Source organism: Meles meles, chromosome 7 (genome assembly GCF_922984935.1).
Source record: "Meles meles chromosome 7, mMelMel3.1 paternal haplotype, whole genome shotgun sequence".
Classification (NCBI taxonomy): Eukaryota; Metazoa; Chordata; class Mammalia; order Carnivora; family Mustelidae; genus Meles; species Meles meles.
In genome coordinates, this window is record NC_060072.1 from 85,965,724 (window position 1) to 85,984,981 (window position 19,258).

The window sequence follows — 19,258 nt, forward strand, 5'->3', positions numbered from 1 at the left end:
AAACTGGGGGGTGCTGGGGGGAGGTGGGATTGGGAGAGAGGGAGGGGGTTATGGACATTGGGGAGGGTATGTGCTATCATGAGTGCTGTGAAGTGTGTAATCCTGGCGATTCACAGACCTGTACCCCTGGGAATAAAAATACATTATATGTTTATAAAAAAAAAAAGAAAGGATGAATACCCAACTTTTGTAGCAACATGGATGGGACTGGAAGTGATTATGCTGAGTGAAATAAGTCAAACAGAGAGAGCCAAGTATCATATGGTTTCACTTATTTGTGGAGCATAACAAATGACATGGAGGACATTGGGAGATTGAGAGGAGAAGGAAGTTGAGGGAAATCGGAAGGGGAGGTGAACCATAAGAGACTATGGACTCTGAAAAACAACCTGAGGGTTTTGAAGGAGCAGGGGGTGGGAGGTTGGGGGAACCAGGTGGTGGGTAATAGGGAGGGCACGTATTGCATGGAGCACTGGGTGTTGTGCAAAAACAATGAATACTGTTACGCTGAAAAAATAAATAAATAAAAATTAAAAAAAAAAAGGATGAATACCCAACTTTTGTAGCAACATGGACGGGACTGGAAGTGATTATGCTGAGTGAAATAAGTCAAGCAGAGAGAGTCAAGTATCATATGGTTTCACTTATTTGTGGAGCATAACAAATGACATGGAGGACACTGGGAGATGGAGAGGAGAAGGAAATTGAGGGAAATTGGAAGAGGAGGCAAACCATAAGAGACTATGGACTCTGAAAAACAACCTGAGGTTTTGAAGGGGCGGGGGGTGGGAGGTTGGGGAAACCAGGTGGTGGGTAATAGGGAGGGCACGTATTGCATGGAGCACTGGGTGTTGTGCAAAAACAATGAATACTGTTACGCTGAAAAAATAAATAAATAAAAATTAAAAAAAAAAAGGTTACACATAGTCCCTTTTATATTTTTCCAGAGTTTGGTTCTTGGAGGAGAGACTGCATTATGTACTCAATAAACCCTTTAAAATCAGGTTGAAATTTTTATTTTTCAACTCAGCGCAGGTTGAACAAAGAACAAAGAGAGAGAGAGAAGGGCAGAGAGAGGGAGAGAGAGAGAACGAGAGAGGGAGAGGGAGGGAAACACAATGGTCATGAATTTGGGCTTGTAGTGCACAATTCCTGGGTGTCAATCCTGACACTCACTGGCTAAGTAACCTTAGGTAAGTTCATTCTGTGCAACCCTCAGTTTCTTCATTTATAAAAAGGGACCATCCCTTTTACCTTACAAGATTGCTGTAATGAATAAGATTGCTTTGAAGTATACCAGAACTGCCCTGGCTGACAGCTTGATAAATGTTAGCTCTCATGTCCGTTTTTATGGCAAAAATAAAAGTAGAGAAAGGAAGCTTGCAACAAAAATTATTGCAAAAGACATTAAAAATAAAATAAACCATAATTTATGACCATAAGTGTAAAAATTACAGTAGTATTAAATACGAACTTTTAAGTATTCTCATTAAAAGGCATAGGTTTAAGAAACAAAAATGTAATGATAGCCTGCGTAAAGATAAACTACATATAACAATATAATACAGAATTGTTAAAACTAAAGTGATAGACAAAGATATATATAGTGAAAATACATAAAAAGAAAGAATGAGTGTTTGCAAACCAGGTTGTCTTGGGGCTCTCCACACTGAGAGTGGAAGCTGAAGTGCAAGCCAGTGTGTCCCAAGTGTTCAGTACAAGGAGTGCCTTGGCTAGGTTGACTGAAGCTGAGGCTGGTACAAGCAGGAGTGTTCCAGGGCACTCTGCATGGGGGGTGCCCTTGTAGGTGGGCTGAAAGTGATGAAAACATGGACCTGAGTTTCCCAGAGTGCTCCAAGCAGGGGACACCCTGATGAGGCAGTGGAATCTGAAGCAATCCGCTAAGAATTTCCTGAGCGCTTGCACTGGAGGGCGGAATGTGTTGAGGGTGGGGGGAGTGCTCTGGCAAGCTAAAGTTGTGGTACTGTGTGCTAAGTGAAATCAGTCAGACTGAGAAAGACGAATACCATATGGGGAATCTAAAAAAACACAAATGAATAAACAAAAAGCAGAATCAGAGAGCAAGCAGATGGTTTCCAGAGGGGAGGTGGGTGGGGGAATGTGCAAAATGGATGAAAGGGAGTGGGAAATACTGGTTTCCAGTTATGGAAGGAAAAAGTCACAGGATGAAAGACACAGCATAAGTAATGTAGTCAATGATACTGTAATAACTATGTACTGGGACAGATGGCTACACATGTGGTGAACATAGTATAATGTATAAACTTGTTGAATCACTATGTTGTACACCTGAAACAAATGTAACATTGTGTGTCAACTATGTCCAAATAAAGAAAGTTAAAATGAAAGAATAAGTGGAAATAGTTATATCACAGAAACAGGAATTCAAATAAAAACCATTAAGCCAAAAAGAGTTCCATTTTATAACAGGTATAATCCACAATAAAGACAAAGCTACCTTTTTATGCTACATAGTATAATTTCAAAATGAATGAAGCAAAAATGTGGAAATATAGCCAGAAGCACAATTATGATGACATATATATATACATATATATATATCACAACTATATAACAAGTACATATCTATATCAAATACAAATAACTATATATCAAAGTATATATAAAATATATATACATATGTAGTTTTTAGTCTTTGATGGATGACATGGAGAGAAAATCAACAATACTGCAGAAGATTTGAACATATAATCAGTAAGATAACACAATCTTGATCCTGAAACCTAAATAAAAATCACTATTAATAATAATATATATGACCCATTCCCAAATACAAGTTAATCTGACTTAATTTAATGTTATTTGAAAAGACGTATTATCCTTCAATAGGTTTTTGTATGAATGTAACCATTTAATTTTAGGAAATTTTATAATTTCTCCAATAAAAAGACATGATAATCTCAGTAAATGTTAGAAGTCTACTTTATAAAATTTGATATCTATTTTGATAGCATTTCCTTATTTTTTAAAAAAGATTTTATTTATTTATTTGACAGAGATCACAAGTAGGCATAGAGGCAGGCAGAGAGAAAGAGGGGAAGCAGGCTTCCTACTGGGCAGAGAGCCCAATGTGGGGCTTGATCCCAGGACCCTGAGATCATGACCTGAGCCAAAGGTCGAGGCTTAACCCACTGAGCCACCCAGGTGCCCCAACAGTATTTCTTTAAAACAAAAACAGATAGCTATAATGTGAAAAAAATATGGGGCACAAACTGCTATCTAATATACTACTTATAGTGAATTGCCAGATGCATTTTTATTTTTCAAAAGATTTTATTTATTTATTTTGGTAGGGGGAGAGAGAGAGAGAGAGAAAGGAGGAGCAGGGGGAGAGGGACAAGCAGATTTCCTGCTGAGCAGGGAGACTGAGGTAGGGTTCCATCCTGGGACCCTGAGATCATGACCTGAACTGAAGTCAGATGCCTAACTAACTGAGCCACCCAGGCACATGACAAAATGCATTTTTATTAGAATTAGGAACAAAACAAAAATTCCCACTCAAACTATTACTTTTTTTTACTATTATGGAATTATTGGCTTATGTTAAAATATATGGATCATAAATAAAAGTTTTAAGGATGAGAAAGAAGGATATTCAACTTGCATTTTTATAAAAATATACTTAAATCATATTAGGATTATTTAGGAGCAAAGAGAATCTCAGATCAGCTTCAGAAAATAAAAGAAGGGTTGTTGAATTGGAATTGGAGTACTTTCAGATTGGAGGCAATCTTCATCCACTTTTCTCATGGACATTATCCCCCCAGTATTAAGTCTTTGACTTATCTCTTCTCTTTCGTCTCCTCAAGCTAAGAGAACCTGGTTACCTTATTTAATTGCCATTTCAAATGGAGTATTACTATCAGTAGCTCCCAAATCTGGCATTCTTCTCTGGTCTAGTGGTCATGTCTGCATTTCCTTATGACAATTAGCACGTTTTCACTTCAAAGACAGTGTAAAAAAAAAAAAAAACACTTGAATTCTACATCCTTGGATAAGGATAGGAGAGCTGATACTGGCATTTGATTTTAGCCCCTGAATTTGCATTCTGATATATCATTGTGAAGATGCCAAGTTATCACCTAAAATGAAAGGAATTAAATTTGATGTCTTTTTGGTAATGTCAAAGCAGTGTTGTTGCAGACCAAATCTCCTTTCCAAAAGTTAAAAAATTAAACAAAATGTAAATATATATATATAAGCATACAGTTTTTTGAACATTGAAGTTATCAGAGATTTAGCAAAACAGCTGAAATTTGAAGGGTTAATATAATCAAAGGAAGGGAAGTATTTGGTACTGCTTTCTGCTTTAAGGGATATGTTGATTTTGAAAGCAAAAACAGAAGCAGAATGGCTAAGAAGCTGAGTAGTAAGCAGCGTCTGAGAAGCTGACCAGAACTGCTGGCAGTCCTATAGGTCTGGGGAGACAAAAACTGGAACTCAGGACCAACAAAAAAGAGGGGATCTGATAAACACTTGAAATTTTTAGTTGGGACCTCCAAGGAGCTATACACCCTAGGGGTAAGGGTAAACTGAAAATAGACCAGTTCTCATGAAAGAGTGCCAGGATTAAGGTTATCTTTCATCTTCTTCACTACATCCTCTCTGAAGGAAGAAGACGCCTATAGGTTAAAATTATTTCTACAGTTTGTTACACAAAATCAATTCAGATTATATATATATATATATAAATATATATATATATATTTATACACACACACACACACACACACACACACACACACACACACACATATCAGGCATGCCGAAGACAATACCACATGATTGGAAAGCAGGATCCAAATATTGAAGTGATCAGAATGGATTCCCATGTTGCTAATTAAGAAGTTTAAGAAATTTGATGACAGGGGGTGCCTGGGTGGTTCAGTGGGTTAAAGCCTCTGCCTTCAGCTCAGGTCATGATCCCAGGGTCCTGGGATCAAGCCCTGCATGGGCTCTCTGCTCAGCAGGGAGCCTGCTTCCTCCCTCTCTCTGCCTGACTCTCTGCCTACTTGTGATCTCTGTCTGTCAAAAAAAAAAAAAATTGATGACAGGAGTGCCTGGATGGCTCAGTAGGTTAAGCAGCTGCCTTTGGCTCAGGTCGTGATCTCAGGGTCCTGGCATCAAGCCCTGCATCAGGCTCCTGCTCAGGGGAGAGTCAGGTTTTCTCTTTCCCTCTCCCTCTGTGCTCGCTCTCTCTCTCTCTCTCTCTCTCAAATAAATAAATAAAATATTTTTTAAAAAGGACTTTGAGGCAAGGGAAGCAAGGGCAAAAATGAACTATTGGGATTTCATCAAGATCAAAAGCTTTTGCACAGCAAAGGAAACAGTTAACAAAACCAAAAGACAACTGACAGAATGGGAGAAGATATTTGCAAACGACATATCAGATCAAGGGCTAGTATCCAAAATCTATAAGGAACTTAGCAAACTCAACACCCAAAGAACAAACAATCCAATCAAGAAATGGGCAGAGGACATGAACAGACATTTCTGCAAAGAAGACATCCAGATGGCCAACAGACACATGAAAAAGTGCTCCACGTCACTCGGCATCAGGGAAATACAAATCAAAACCACAATGAGATATCACCTCACACCAGTCAGAATGGCTAAAATTAACAAGTCAGGAAATGACAGATGCTGGCGAGGATGTGGAGAAAGGGGAACCCTCCTCCACTGTTGGTGGGAATGCAAGCTGGTGCAACCACTCTGGAAAACAGCATGGAGGTTCCTCAAAATGTTGAAAATAGAACTACCCTATGACCCAGCAATTGCACTACTGGGTATTTACCCTAAAGATACAAACATAGTGATCCGAAGGGGCACGTGTACCCGAATGTTTATAGCAGCAATGTCTACAATAGCCAAACTATGGACAGAACCTAGATGTCCATCAACAGATGAATGGATAAAGAAGAGGTGGTATATATACACAATGGAATACTATGCAGCCATCAAAAGAAATGAAATCATGCCATTTGCGACGACGTGGATGGAACTAGAGCGTATCATGCTTAGTGAAATAAGTCAATCAGACAAAGACAACTATCATATGATCTCCCTGATATGAGGACATGGAGAAGCAACATGGGGGGTTAGGGGGATAGGAGAAGAATAAATGAAACAAGATGGGATTGGGAGGGAGACAAACCATAAATGACTCTTAATCTCACAAAACAAACTGGGGGTTGCTGGGGGGAGGTGGGATTGGGAGAGGGGGAGGGGGCTATGGACATTGGGGAGGGTAAGTGCTATTGTGAGTGCTGTGAAGTGTGTAAACCTGGCGATTCACAGACCTGTACCCCTGGGGATAAAAATACATTATATGTTTATTTAAAAAAAAAAATTGGAAGGGGAGGCGAACCATAAGAGACTATGGACTCTGAAAAACAACCTGAGGGTTTTGAAGGGTCAGGGGTGGGAGGTTGGGGGAACAGGTGGTGGGTAATGGGGAGGGTACGTTTTGCATGGAGCACTGGGTGTTGTGCAAAAACAATGAATACTGTTACGCTGAAAAAATAAATAAAATAAAAAAAAAGGACTTTGATGACGAATTATGTAGACCTTTTCAGGATAAACTGAACCTATAAAATAAGAATCATGGGAGAGTTTTAGAAGTGAAAAGCAAAATATCTCAACTTAAGAACTTAATGGATGTATGTAACAACACATTGAGCATAACAGAAGTTTGATGAAGATGTGTCAGAAGAAAGCATCCAGACTGATGCACTGAGAAAAATAGGATAGAAGATATAGAGAAGAGCATTAAAAGCATGTAGATAATGGTGAAAATATAATGCACAAGTAATTGAAACCACAAGAGAGGGAAGAGAGAATAGATGAAGAAAATACTTGAAGAAAATTATCCCAAACTGACCAAAGCTGCCATCGAGCTCCTGATTGAAGAATGATAAAGCATGATAAAAACAAAGAATCCCACAACAAGACCTATCATAATGAAATAGCTGTTAAAGAGAAAAATAATAGGAAAACCTAGGGGAAAATATATTACCTTCTAATTAGCAATATTAAATTTACAGCTAACTTCTTAATGGAAGCTGAAAGACAAAATCACGTGATCCTTGAGGAGCTGTCAAGAACTCTACAGCTAGTGGGGAGCTCGGGTGGTTCAGTTGTTAAGCATGTGACTCTTGATCTTGGCTCAGGTCTTGATCTCAAGGTTGTGAGTTCAAGCCCCATGTTTGGTTCCACATAGGGCATGGAGCCTACTTAAAAAAAAAAAAAAAAGAATTCTATAGTAAAAATGTTCTTTAAAAACAAAAGTTAAATTAAAAAAGGTTAAATATACTTTCAGACCAAAAAATTCCCCCCAAAACAAACAAAAAAAAATTAGAGAATTCATTATCAGCACATTTAATGAGAGTCCTTCAGGAAAAAGGGAAATAAATGATTTGAGTTGGAAGCAGAGAAGCAAGAAGGAATGAAGATCGACAAGAAAATGTATATGTCTGGGTAAGTCCAAAAGAATATTGATTGTATAGAACAATAAAAACAATGTCTTTTATGAATAATGTGTGTGTCTATATAATACATATCAGCCATAGCACAAAAGATGGAATGGAAAATAGAGTTAAATGGTTCTAGGGTCTTTGCACTGTTTAGAAAGTAGCAAAAATACTGTTTATATTTGACTTTAATAAAACAAGAATGCATGTTGTAATCTCTAGGGCCACCACTAAAAATATTTTAAAAAATATAAAACAAGTTAGTGGAAGGGAAAAATAGAATAATAATTCTTAGTAAATTCAAAAGAAAGCAGGAAAGGAGAAAAAAGGGAACAGAACAGATGGGACTTAGAAAACAGTCAGATGGTAAATGTAAACCAGAATATATGAATAACTGTATTAAATGTAAATCGACTCGACCCAATTAAAAGGTAAAGATAATCATATTGGATTAAAAAACAAAAACTAGGGTTCCTGGGTGATTCAGTTGCTAATCGTCTGCCTTTAGCTCAGGTTATGATCCCAGCGTCCTGGGATAGAGCGCCATATCTGGCTCCCTGGTCAGGGAGGAAGCCGGGGGGGAGCCTGCTTCTCCCTCTCCAGCTCCCCTGTGCTTGTGTTCCCTCTCTCGCTATCTCTCTCTGTCATAAATAAATAAAAATCTTTAAAAAGAAACCCAAGTATATGCTACCTATAAGAGACATATCTGAAATATAAAGACACTTAAGGATGACAGTAGGATGGAAAATGATATGCAAATCAACATTAACCAAAAGAAAGTTTGTGAAACTGTATTAATACCAAAGTTTGAAAGAAACAAAACAAACAAAACAAACAAAAAAAACTGGACATAAGACACATTTAATAATGACAGAAAAATCAATCCAACAAGAACATAACAATTTTAAATTTGTAAGCACATGTAGATTAGATCACTGTTTAACAAATATCCACTAACTCCCTCTCCCACCACCATCACCTCCATGGAGAAATGCACTTCATTCCACTGAAGGTGGGAATGCTATGGCTGTGTGAATGGACTGCTTTGGCCAATGGAATATAAGCACAAGTGGCAGACTGCCAGCTTTGAGCCCAGGCTTTAAGAGGCACTGCATGTTCCTGTTTGTCTTTTGGAGAGTTTCTAACTTCCATGACGAGAATAATGACCCTGGGTAGGCTTTGCCTACTTAGAATGAGACATGTGGAACACTACATCCGGGAAGTAAGTCTAGCCAATCTACAGACCTCAGCCTAACACTTAGCTATCTCAATTGATTTGTGTGCCTGTAAATGATAAACCTAAGTAGTTACTGCTTTTGCAAAGATTTTGTGCTTGTTTATTGTGCTACAGTAGTTGACTGATAGAGCTCCTAACAAAGCCTCAATATATATAAAGTAAAAAATTAAACTAAAAGAAATGGACAAAATGCACCCTTGATAACCATCTGATATATAAAAAGTAGACCAAAAATCAGTAAATATATGAAAGATTAGAAAAACATGAGTAATATCTTGACTTTACATATGTATACATAAATCATTGTATCCCACGACTGCAGAAAGCTCACTGTATTCATATGTACCTGAACCATTCTCTAAAGTTCATTACATACCAGGACATTAAAAAATCTCAGTAAATTTTAAAGAACTGAAATCAGACAGAGCATGGTATTTTTTAAGCAGAAATAGTTCAATATTTCAGTATTTCAATTAAAAAAGGCTAGGAAATCCTTAAATGTTTGCAAAATAAGCAGTACTTTCATATACTCACAGATTAGAGAAGAGTTAACAATGGAAGTTAAATTTGATGCATTAAGCTGTCTGGCTGCAATTAGGAGAAATCCTACAATTATCTTCTATTGTTTTATTCATGCTTAATTATTTTAATAGTTACTAGTTAGAATTAATTTCTCTTCTGCAGTGATAATTTACAGTTAAAATATCTTTCCACAGTGATGGGCCATTTCAGTTGTTACAGGCGAAAGACAAAATTTTGAAGACTAATCAGTTCTTGGGCTGAGTGGAGGGTAAAGGATATCAAAATGCAGCGAAAGAACTAAAGGTAATCACCAGTAACAGCATTATTAAATACAAATGAAAGACTTCATTAAACAATTTTTTTTCCATTTCTTTTCATTTTATTTCATTAAACAATTTTTTTAAAAGTATTTTACTGCAATAGCATTAAATTGTTTCATTAAAATAGCATATGACTTGGGGCGCCTGGTTGGCTCAGTGGGTTAAAGCCTCTGCCTTCGGCTCAGGTCATGATCTCAGAGTCCTGGGATCAAGCCCTGTGTAGGGCTCCCAGCTCAGCAGAAGTCTGCTTTTCCCTCTCCCCCAGCCCCTCCCCCACTTGTGCTCACTCTCACTCTCTCTCTCTCAAATAAATAAATAAAATCTTTTGAAAAATTAAAATAGCACATGGTATATAAAAAGAGTCAATTGTTAAAAAGAAAAATAAACAACAGTGATAATTATAGTGATTCAAATGATAATACATTATGCTCAGAAACAGATAAAATCAGCCAAACAAAAAGCAAACAAATATAGCTTTGTATTACTAAACCAAACTTAGATAATATTTTAACAGTAAATGATAGTATCTATCATATCTATAAGATATAAGATAGATATCATATCTATCTTATTATCATGGTTAGTTTAGAGTTTTGTAACTTTTGTAATATTGTGCATGCTTAATTTATAAGCTTGGTTTGATTTCACAGTGTATTATACGCCATAAACATAAGGAAGTTACATCTCGTTTAAAAATATTTTTTAATGTTATAATAAAATAATTTAAGAGAATATTGATAATATTAAAAGGGTGTTTTTTTCAATAAAGATTTTATTTTTTTACCTGACAGAGAGATCACAAGTAGACAGAGAGGCAGGCAGAGGGGGTGGGGAGGGAAGCAGTCTCCCTGCTGATTAGATACTCTGAGATCATGACCGGAGCCATGGCAGAGGCCCAACCCACTGAACCACGCAGGCACCCCAAATGGGTTTGTTTTTTTTTTTTTAATTTAAAAGGGTATATACACTTTTTGAATTAGGTAAGTGTGTGTGTGTGTGTGTGTGTGTGTGTGTTTGTGTGTTGTGTTGTGTGTGAGGTACCTATTTGTGAAATAATATATGGATATATTAGTCTCTGCTCCTTGTTTCTGCTAGTATTGGGTCTTAGACCCCAGTTACTAATGCATATCTCCTAAATCTTTGTAATTTCTTGAGTGATAAGAGCATCTGACACAGAGTTCCTAAGTCCCTTACGATGTCCCGAATGATAAACATACCAACTCTTGGTGAGCTCCTGAATGGGGGCTGGCCACTAGAAAAACCAAGCTTTGAGTAGAGACTTGGAACTTCCAGTCCTACACCTCACCCTCTGGAAAGGGGAGAAGGGCTGAAAAACAAGTGAATGGATTAGGTCTATGTGATGACACTTTCATAAAAATCCCTAATGGATGATGTTTGGAGAGCTTCCAGGTTACCAGGCTTGTGGAGATGCCAGGAGTGTGGCCCCAGAATGCAAATGGAAGCTCAGTAACTCTTCTCACATACTTTTCCCTATGCATCTCTTTTATCTGCCTCTTCCTGGGTTTTGTTCCTTTATAATAAACTGCTAATCTAGTCAAAAATTGTTTTCCTGAGCACTCTGAGCTGCTCTTGCAAATTACCAAACCCAAGGAGGGATTGTGGGAACCTCTGATTTATAGCTGCTTTTTCAGAAGCACAGGTAACAACTAGACTTGTAATTGGTGTCTGAAGTTGTGGAAGGAGGCCAGACCTAGCCTTTCACCTCCAAAGTGTGTGTTAACCCCAGAGTCAGAACTGAATTGAATTGTACACCTAGCTGATGGCAGAGAATTGTTCAGTGTGGGGAAAAAAATCCACACTTCTAGCCAGGGAAGTGTTGTGAATATGAGAGTAAAAGAAAATACAGCGTGTTTTTCCAGCATATATTTACTTGTCAATATATAACAAGTATCATATATGTGGTATGTGCATCATAATTTTCATGATTATACATTCTTTTTGCCAGTAATACTTTAAAAGATATAATAGGAAAAGATATTTCATTTACATTATCTGTTAAAAAAAAGATTAATCCTGAAGAAGGAACATAATCAGTGTGAAGAAAAATTACATGTTTCCCAAGTAGAAAATTTCAGTGAATAGAGGTTTCATTTTCCTAGATCCAAATCCTGACTGTTGCAAAAATATCTATTCTTTTTTTTTTTTTTTTCAGCTTTCCAAGATTCATTGTTTATGCACCACACCCAGTTCTTTCCAGTCACAGGCATCAGTGATATTGTTTAGGGCCATTCAGTATTTCCCATGCAAGTGCTCTTGGCAGTTTACGGAAATTGAGAAGATATGCTTAAAAAATGAAGAAATACCCCTGGGGTTTCCCACAAATAAAGGCGGGTCATGAGGAAGGGAACAAACATCCAATAGTAGCTGATGAAAGTGAGTCTCCTTCCCCTGATATTTTTGGTTATGACTCCATCTTTCAAGCACTGGGATGGCCAGAAGCAGTAAGGATGGCACATTAATACAGTCTGACCAGGTGAATCTACTTTCCTAATGAAACAGCTGAAAGTGAAGACCAGTGTTTAGGCACAAAGATGTTGGTTACAATTATTTATAATTGAAAAACCTTACAAAAATTCTAATTGTTCCATAATTATGAAATAATTCATATTAACCCAAATCAAATGGAATCATATTCTTGCTTTTCCTTTGTTCATCAGATTTAATAGGTCACCAGGTTTCTTAATTCAACTTTGTAAATATATCTGAGCTGTTAGCTTCTTAAAGATGAAGTTCTAGGGAAACCAGATATTCTAAATGAGACATGTAGCTGGTTGTGTTCTTTACCAAGACCCTTTTTCTCTGAAGTAATCAGACAGTTTGTTACTTCCAAAATAAACCAGAGCTTACTCCAAAGTACATTTTTATTTTTTTTTAACGTTTTAGCTTTTTAAAAGAAGATTTAATTTATTTATTTGACAGAGAGAGACACAGTGAGAGAGGAAACACAAACAGGGGAGTGGAAGAGGTAGAAGCAGGCTTTCCACTCAGCAGGGAGCCCGATGCGGGGCTTCATCCCAGGACCCTGGGATCATGACCTGAGCCGAAGGCAGCCACTTAACCAACTGAGCCACCCAGGCACCCCCATTTTTTATTTTTTAAATAATTAGTATGAACATCATATCTCAATATAATGCAGTTATTAACTTCTACATTTTATTGAAAAAAATTTTTTGAAAACACGGTGATATATCTTAATAAAGCATAAAACACTCAAGATGTTGATAACAAGTTTGGAAATTAGGAGAGGCTTGGATCAGAAATTGGGTTGGCCTGGTGGACATAGAAGTTATCAAGATCTGTTGACTAAGGAGGTGACTTCTACTTCTGACCATTATAACTGATTAATTGTCTCACAGTATTCTTTGCTTGAATAATTAACATACTAAATTTAAAAAACTTAATGGGTTACCAAGATGGCAGTTTTGACTCTTCAGAGCTCACAAATGAAGTGAAAGAAGAAATCCTAGGAGTTAAGCAAGTACCCTAACCGCTTGATAGCGAGAGCAAGAGTTAAATCTAGAAACCAGCTAGGCTAGGGAGTTCAATAGGAGAATCCTAATAGAAATAATTCCAGTAAGAGAACTCCAATAGTGAATTTGACAAACATTCATTGGAATAAATCCCAGAAGCAATTTTGCCTAGCAGTGTGAGCATGGACTCTGTACCTAAACTACCTGGGTTTAAATCCCAGCTCTCCCACTCACTTTGGGAAAGTCACTTTCCCTCTCGGTGCATAAGTTTCTAAGTTTGTAAAATGAGGAGAATAACAGTGTCTATGAAAATAATAGTATCTGTCTCATAGAGTTGTTCAGAGCATTAAATTAGTTAATATATGTAAAGTTCTTAGAATGCCTGGTACATAGCAAGAATTATATAATTGTTAGAAATAAGGTCCTACAATCTCATTGTGAACATAAATAAGAAATAGTCTATCTTGGGGATGGGGCCATGAGAAAATGGGCCCTCTGACATTGGAGTTGGGTAAAGAGGGAAAGGGATATTTCCTGCAAATTCATAACTACAGCTGGTGCTCAGACAAGTGTGAAGTCTGAGTTCATGCTGTCTGTGTGTGTGGTCTGAAACAGCTCAAGCAGAGAATTTAATTTAAAGTGGGGCTGACTCAAAGGTAACTGAAGGAAATAGATAACCTTTCTATGAGAATAAAACTTAACAAGCTAAAATTTAGAATTTCATGGCCAGAAAAATTACCTTTCAAGAAATAAAGTAACTTTCAGGCAAACAAAAACAATTCATCACAGACTGACACAGAGAATTCTAAAGGATCAGATATGGACATGAGAAAATGATCACTAATGAAAGATCTGAGATGCAAAAAGACATGGTAAACTTGCCTGCATTTCATTAAGGTTTCAAGAGCAAGCGGGCTGGTGGGTATGCCATTGGAATCAATTATTAATGTGTAATTTGTCATTGATTCTCAAAATGATATTCAATATTTGTAAAATGTTTTCAGTCCCTTCCATAAAAGATTCCAAGTCTTATGGTTTAATAAAAGATCCCAAGTGCTGTAGTTTAATAAAACAATCCCCAAAGTAATGATAAATTTTATCAGAGAATTCAATATTTGTAGTTGCCAAATCTATTATAAAATGTTTTGTTTGCATGCAAAAGCAATATTGATATAAATAACCTCTAATTTTACACTGTAATACAAAGTTCCTTTGTAATTTAGTAAGGTATAGTGGTCTATAGAATGTATAGGGAAAATATAAAACATTGGAAATCTCCTGTATTTGTCCTGTAAGTTATGAAATATCATTATAATGCTATATGTAATCTTGTGTTTTGTCTATAATTGTATCTTCATAAATATTCTTTCCATAAATCAAGTTTCCTCAGCATACTGTAAATACTATATAAATAACAACCATATTATTTTTTTAAAAAAGACACAATGAGCCAATGTCTCACCTGGGTAAATCTAAATAAAAACTGGTTGATTAAATAATATAGTAATGATAATGTCTAATTTGTGGGGGAAAAGGGAAGAACTAAAATACTGGATTTAAGTGGCATATAAATTTGGGATGTTGTTTCTTAAACAACATCTTTTATGATGTTTTATGATCTTTATATTGTTTTGGAAGAGGATAAAAATATTAACTTTAGATAATTAGATAGAAACCTTAGTTAGAAAGGTACTAACTTTAGGATAGCCATCAAAAAATAGACAAGCAGGGATGCCTGGGTTATTCAGTTGGTTAAAAATCTGCCTTTGGGGGCGCCTGGGTGGCTCAGTGGGTTAAGCCGCTGCCTTCGGCTCAGGTCATGATCTCAGGGTCCTGGGATCGAGCCCCACATCGGGCTCTCTGCTCAGCAGGAAGCCTGCTTCCTCCTCTCTCTCTCTGCCTGCCTCTCTGCCTACTTGTGATCTCTCTCTGTGTATCAAATAAATAAATAAAATCTTAAAAAAAAAAATCTGCCTTTGGCTCAGGTCACGATCCTAGGGTCCTGGGATTGAATCCCCTTTCAGGCACTTGGCTCAGCAGGAAGCCTGCTTTTCCTTTTCTCTCTGCCTGCCACTTCCCCTGCTTGTGCGCCTGCACGTTCTCTCTCTCTCTTCCTCTCTCTCTCTCTTTCTCTCTCGGATAAATAAATAAAGAAATAAGTAAAATCTTAAAAAAAAATGACAAGCAGAGGAAAAAATGGAAAGGGAGAAGGAGTGAGAAATAAGAAGAAGTTACAGTAGAAGTGGGGCACATAGAAATGGATCTGAATGGAAGAATAAACATTGTTAAAATGTCTATACTGCCTAGAGCAATCTATACCTTTAATACTATTCCGATAAAAATTCCACCGGTATTTTTCAAAGAGGTGGAGCAAATAATCCTAAAATTTGTTTGGAATCAGAAGAGACCCGAATTGTTAAGGAAATGTTGAAAAACAAAAACAAAACTGGCAGCATCACGTTACCTGATTTCAAGCTTTACTACAAAGCTGTGTTCACCAAGACAGCATGGTACTGGCATCAAAACAGACACATAGACCAGTGGAACAGAGTAGAGAACTCAGATATGGACCCTCAACTCTATGGTCAAATAATCTTTGACAAAGGAGGAAAAAATATACAGTGGAAAAAAGACAGTCTCTTCAATAAATGGTGCTGGGAAAATTGGACAGCTATATGTAGAAGAATGAAACTCGACCATTCTCTTACATCATACACAAAGATAAACTCAAAATGGATAAAAGACCTCAATGTGAGACAGGAATCCATCAGAATCCTAGAGGAGAATATAGGCAGTAACCTCTTCGATATCAGCCACAGCAACTTCTTTCAAGATATGTCTCCAAAGGCCAAGGAAACAAAAGTGAAAATGAACTTTTGGGACTTCATCAAGATCAAAAGCTTCTGCACACCAAAGGAAACAGTCAACAAAACAAATAGGCAACCCACGGAATGGGAGAAGATATTCCCAAATGACAGTACAGACAAAAGGTTGATATCCAGGATCTATAAAGAACTTCTCAAACTCAACACCCACAAAACAGATAATCATGTCAAAAAATGAGCAGAGGACATGAACAGACACTTCTCCAATGAAGACATACAAATGGCTATCAGACACATGAAAAAATGTTCATCATCACTAGCCATCAGGGAGATTCAAATCAAAACCACATTGAGATATCACCTTACACCAGTTAGAATGGCCAAAATTAGCAAGACAGGAAACAACGTGTGCTGGAGAGGATGTGTAGAAAAGGGAATCCTCTTACACTGTTGTTGGGAATGCAAGTTGGTGCAGCCACTTTGGAGAAAAGTGTGGAGATTCCTTAAGAAATTAAAAATAGAGCTTCCCTATGACCCTGCAATTGCACTACTGGGCATTTACCCCAAAGATACAGATGTAGTGAAAAGAAGGGCCATCTGTACCCCAATGTTTATAGCAGCAATGGCCACGGTGGCCAAACTGTGGAAAGAACCAAGATACCCTTCAACAGACGAATGGATAAGGAAGATGTGGTCCAGATACACGATGGAGTATTATGCCTCCATCAGAAAGGATGAATACCCAACTTTTGTATCAACATGGACGGGACTGGAAGAGATTATGCAGAGTGAAATAAGTCAAGCAGAGAGAGTTAAGTATCATATGGTTTCACTTATTTGTGGAGCATAACAAAGAACATGGAGGACATGGGGAGATGGAGAGGAGGAGGGAGTTAAGGGAAATTGGAAGAGGAGATGAACCATGAGAGACTATGGACTCTGAAAAACAATCTGAGGGTTTCGAAGGGGCAGGGCATGGGAGGTTGGGGGAACCAGGTGGTGGATATTATGGAGGGCACATATTGCATGGAGCACTGGGTGTGGTGCATAAACAATGAATTCTGTTATGCTGAAAAGAAAAATAAAAGAAAGAAATGGATCTGAACACATGAATAATTACTGTAATAACTGTTGATTAAACTCTTCTTTTCAAATAATTTTCAGACTGGATAAAATAATCAAAATGCAGCCCTGTGCTGTTTACAAAGACATACCTAAAAAAACAGAATAATGTTAAATGAAAAAAGCAAGTCATAAAAAAAAAACTTACAGTATGATTCTACTCATACAAATTTCAAGAACAGGTAAAACTAAAATATTTATTTAGGGATAAAGCAGAGGAATGAGTATTGTGCGATTCAGTACAGGGGTGGCATCTGGGGAGAGAAAAAGGGTGAGATGATGGGGCTACACATGGAGCTTCTAAGGCTCTGGGAATGTTCTATTTCTTAACTGAAAGATAAAAATAAAGGTAGTCTTGTGACAAAACATACAGAAGCAAGAATTCAGCCCCCGGGCTCCTGACAGCATGGCCCAAGCAACCAGGTCAGGAAGCAGAGGCTCTCAGAGAAAGTGCTTGCACAGGAACTGCTGTCTCATTCGGTCTGTTACTTCTGCCATAGCCTCAGGCTGTCTTCACTTCCGAAGACAAACTAGTGACCACTACCCAGGCACACTGGCTGTTTGATGGCCTCAAGTGCTCTCAGGTGAAGGTGAAGGAAGCTTGTGAGTCCTTGTTCTGGAACATCTGTCCCTTGGCTTCATGCTGTGCTGGCTTCTGGAGACTCTTTTAGCTCCCAAATGGCAGTGGAAGGAATGGGCTGGTCGGCATTCAGTAGATGGTCCAGCACTTTCCCTCTTTCCAGTGTCTTAACATAATGTAGGTTTTTATTTTTCTCTTTTACAGTCTTGCAGAGGATGTGATCATAAGATCACACAGTCAAATATTCTCATCTTGACTACCTGACAGATCAACTCTCTCATTTAAAAGAGATTCTTCAAATAAATTAAAAAAAAAAGAGAGATTCTTCATTTTGAGATGTCAGAACTGTATCTTTCACCAAACACAGTTTTCTCAAACATTAGTTGCCCTAGCACATTTTTTTCTCCTACTTCTCATACTCACCTGGCTGACTAATTAAAACATAGATTGTTGAACTCTACTGTTGATTCAGTAGATTAGTGATTGGGCCCAAGAATCTGCCTTTCTTGCCAGGTCACAGATAATGCTGATTCTGCTGGTTTGTAGATGACAGTTTGAGAACCACTGACCTCAAATGTTTTATCCTCTCAAGGTATTTCTGAAGATCTATCTTCCCCATTCTCTGACTGAATACTACACATAGAACTCCTCCTCTGAGGAGCACATTCACTGCCTCAGCATCCTCTGCAGAGCTGCTTTCACCTCCTGGTTCTTGAGGCTGTAGATGAGGGGGTTCAGCAAGGATGTGATCACACTGTACTGAATGGAGACCACTCGTTCCAACACTGAGCCTGAGGTGGGGCTGATGTACCTGAATAGAGCTGTCCCATAGAACAAGAGCACCACAGTGAGGTGGGAGGAGCAGGTAGAGAAGGCTTTGGCTTGGCCTTCAGAGGAGCAGATGTTCAGAATGGCAGAAATGATTTTGGAGTAAGAAAAGAGGATCAGGGGAAGTGTCAGCAGTCCCAGAAATGCACTGGACCCTGACAGAAGGAATTTGTTGGCAGTGGGATCAATACATGACAGAGGGAAGAGTGAGGGTAACTCACAGCAGAAGTGGGAGATAATGTTGGACCCACAGAAATGTAACTTGTGGATGAAAAGATTATTTACTAGTGAGTTCAGAAAACCCATTACCCATGCCGCACTAACCATTACCATGCAGAGAGGCTTGTTCATGACCATGGTGTAGAGCAGGGGATGGCAGATGGCAGCATAGTGGTCATAGGCCATGGCAGAGAGAAGAATGGCTTCAGCACACCCAGAGAGAAGAACAAAGAAACTCTGGGTGATGCAGCCCCACACTGAGATGCTTTTCTTCTGAGATAGGAAGTTCTGTAGCATTTTGGGCATAGTAACTGAAGAGAAGCAGATATCTAGGAAAGACAGGTGTCCAAGGAAAAAATACATGGGGATGTGGAGGTGAGAATCCCCTCTGATCACCAGGATCATCATCAGATTCCCCATCAGGGTCAGGAGGTAAATCCCCAGGAACAGCACAAAGAGCAGAGTCTGGATGTGGCAGTTAGCAGACAGCCCAAGGAGGATGAATTCAGTGAAGAAAGTGAAGTTGTTCATGGTTGTTTATAAATTCCATTCCTAGAAAGGAATCAACTGTATTACAGAATCTTAGTAGTTTCTAGTAATCAG

At 38.0% G+C, this 19,258-nt stretch overlaps 1 protein-coding gene across 1 annotated transcript; it reads right to left on the reverse strand.

Annotated features, from left to right (window-relative positions):
• Positions 1 to 12,090: 12,090 nt before the first annotated feature.
• LOC123947382 (olfactory receptor 8S1-like) lies at positions 12,091 to 19,075 on the reverse strand. Its single transcript, XM_046013566.1, has 2 exons — positions 18,289 to 19,075; positions 12,091 to 12,104 (listed from the first exon to the last, which is right to left on the reverse strand). The coding sequence occupies exons 1-2, from the start codon at positions 19,073 to 19,075 to the stop codon at positions 12,091 to 12,093; spliced, it is 801 nt and encodes a 266-aa protein (XP_045869522.1).
• Between the last annotated feature and the right edge of the window lie 183 nt (positions 19,076 to 19,258).

Bases quoted from the DNA above. Each gene is read 5' to 3' on its own strand.
- LOC123947382 (XM_046013566.1), bottom strand. From the start codon at position 19,075: ATGGGGAATCTGATGATGATCCTGGTGATCAGAGGGGATTCTCACCTC.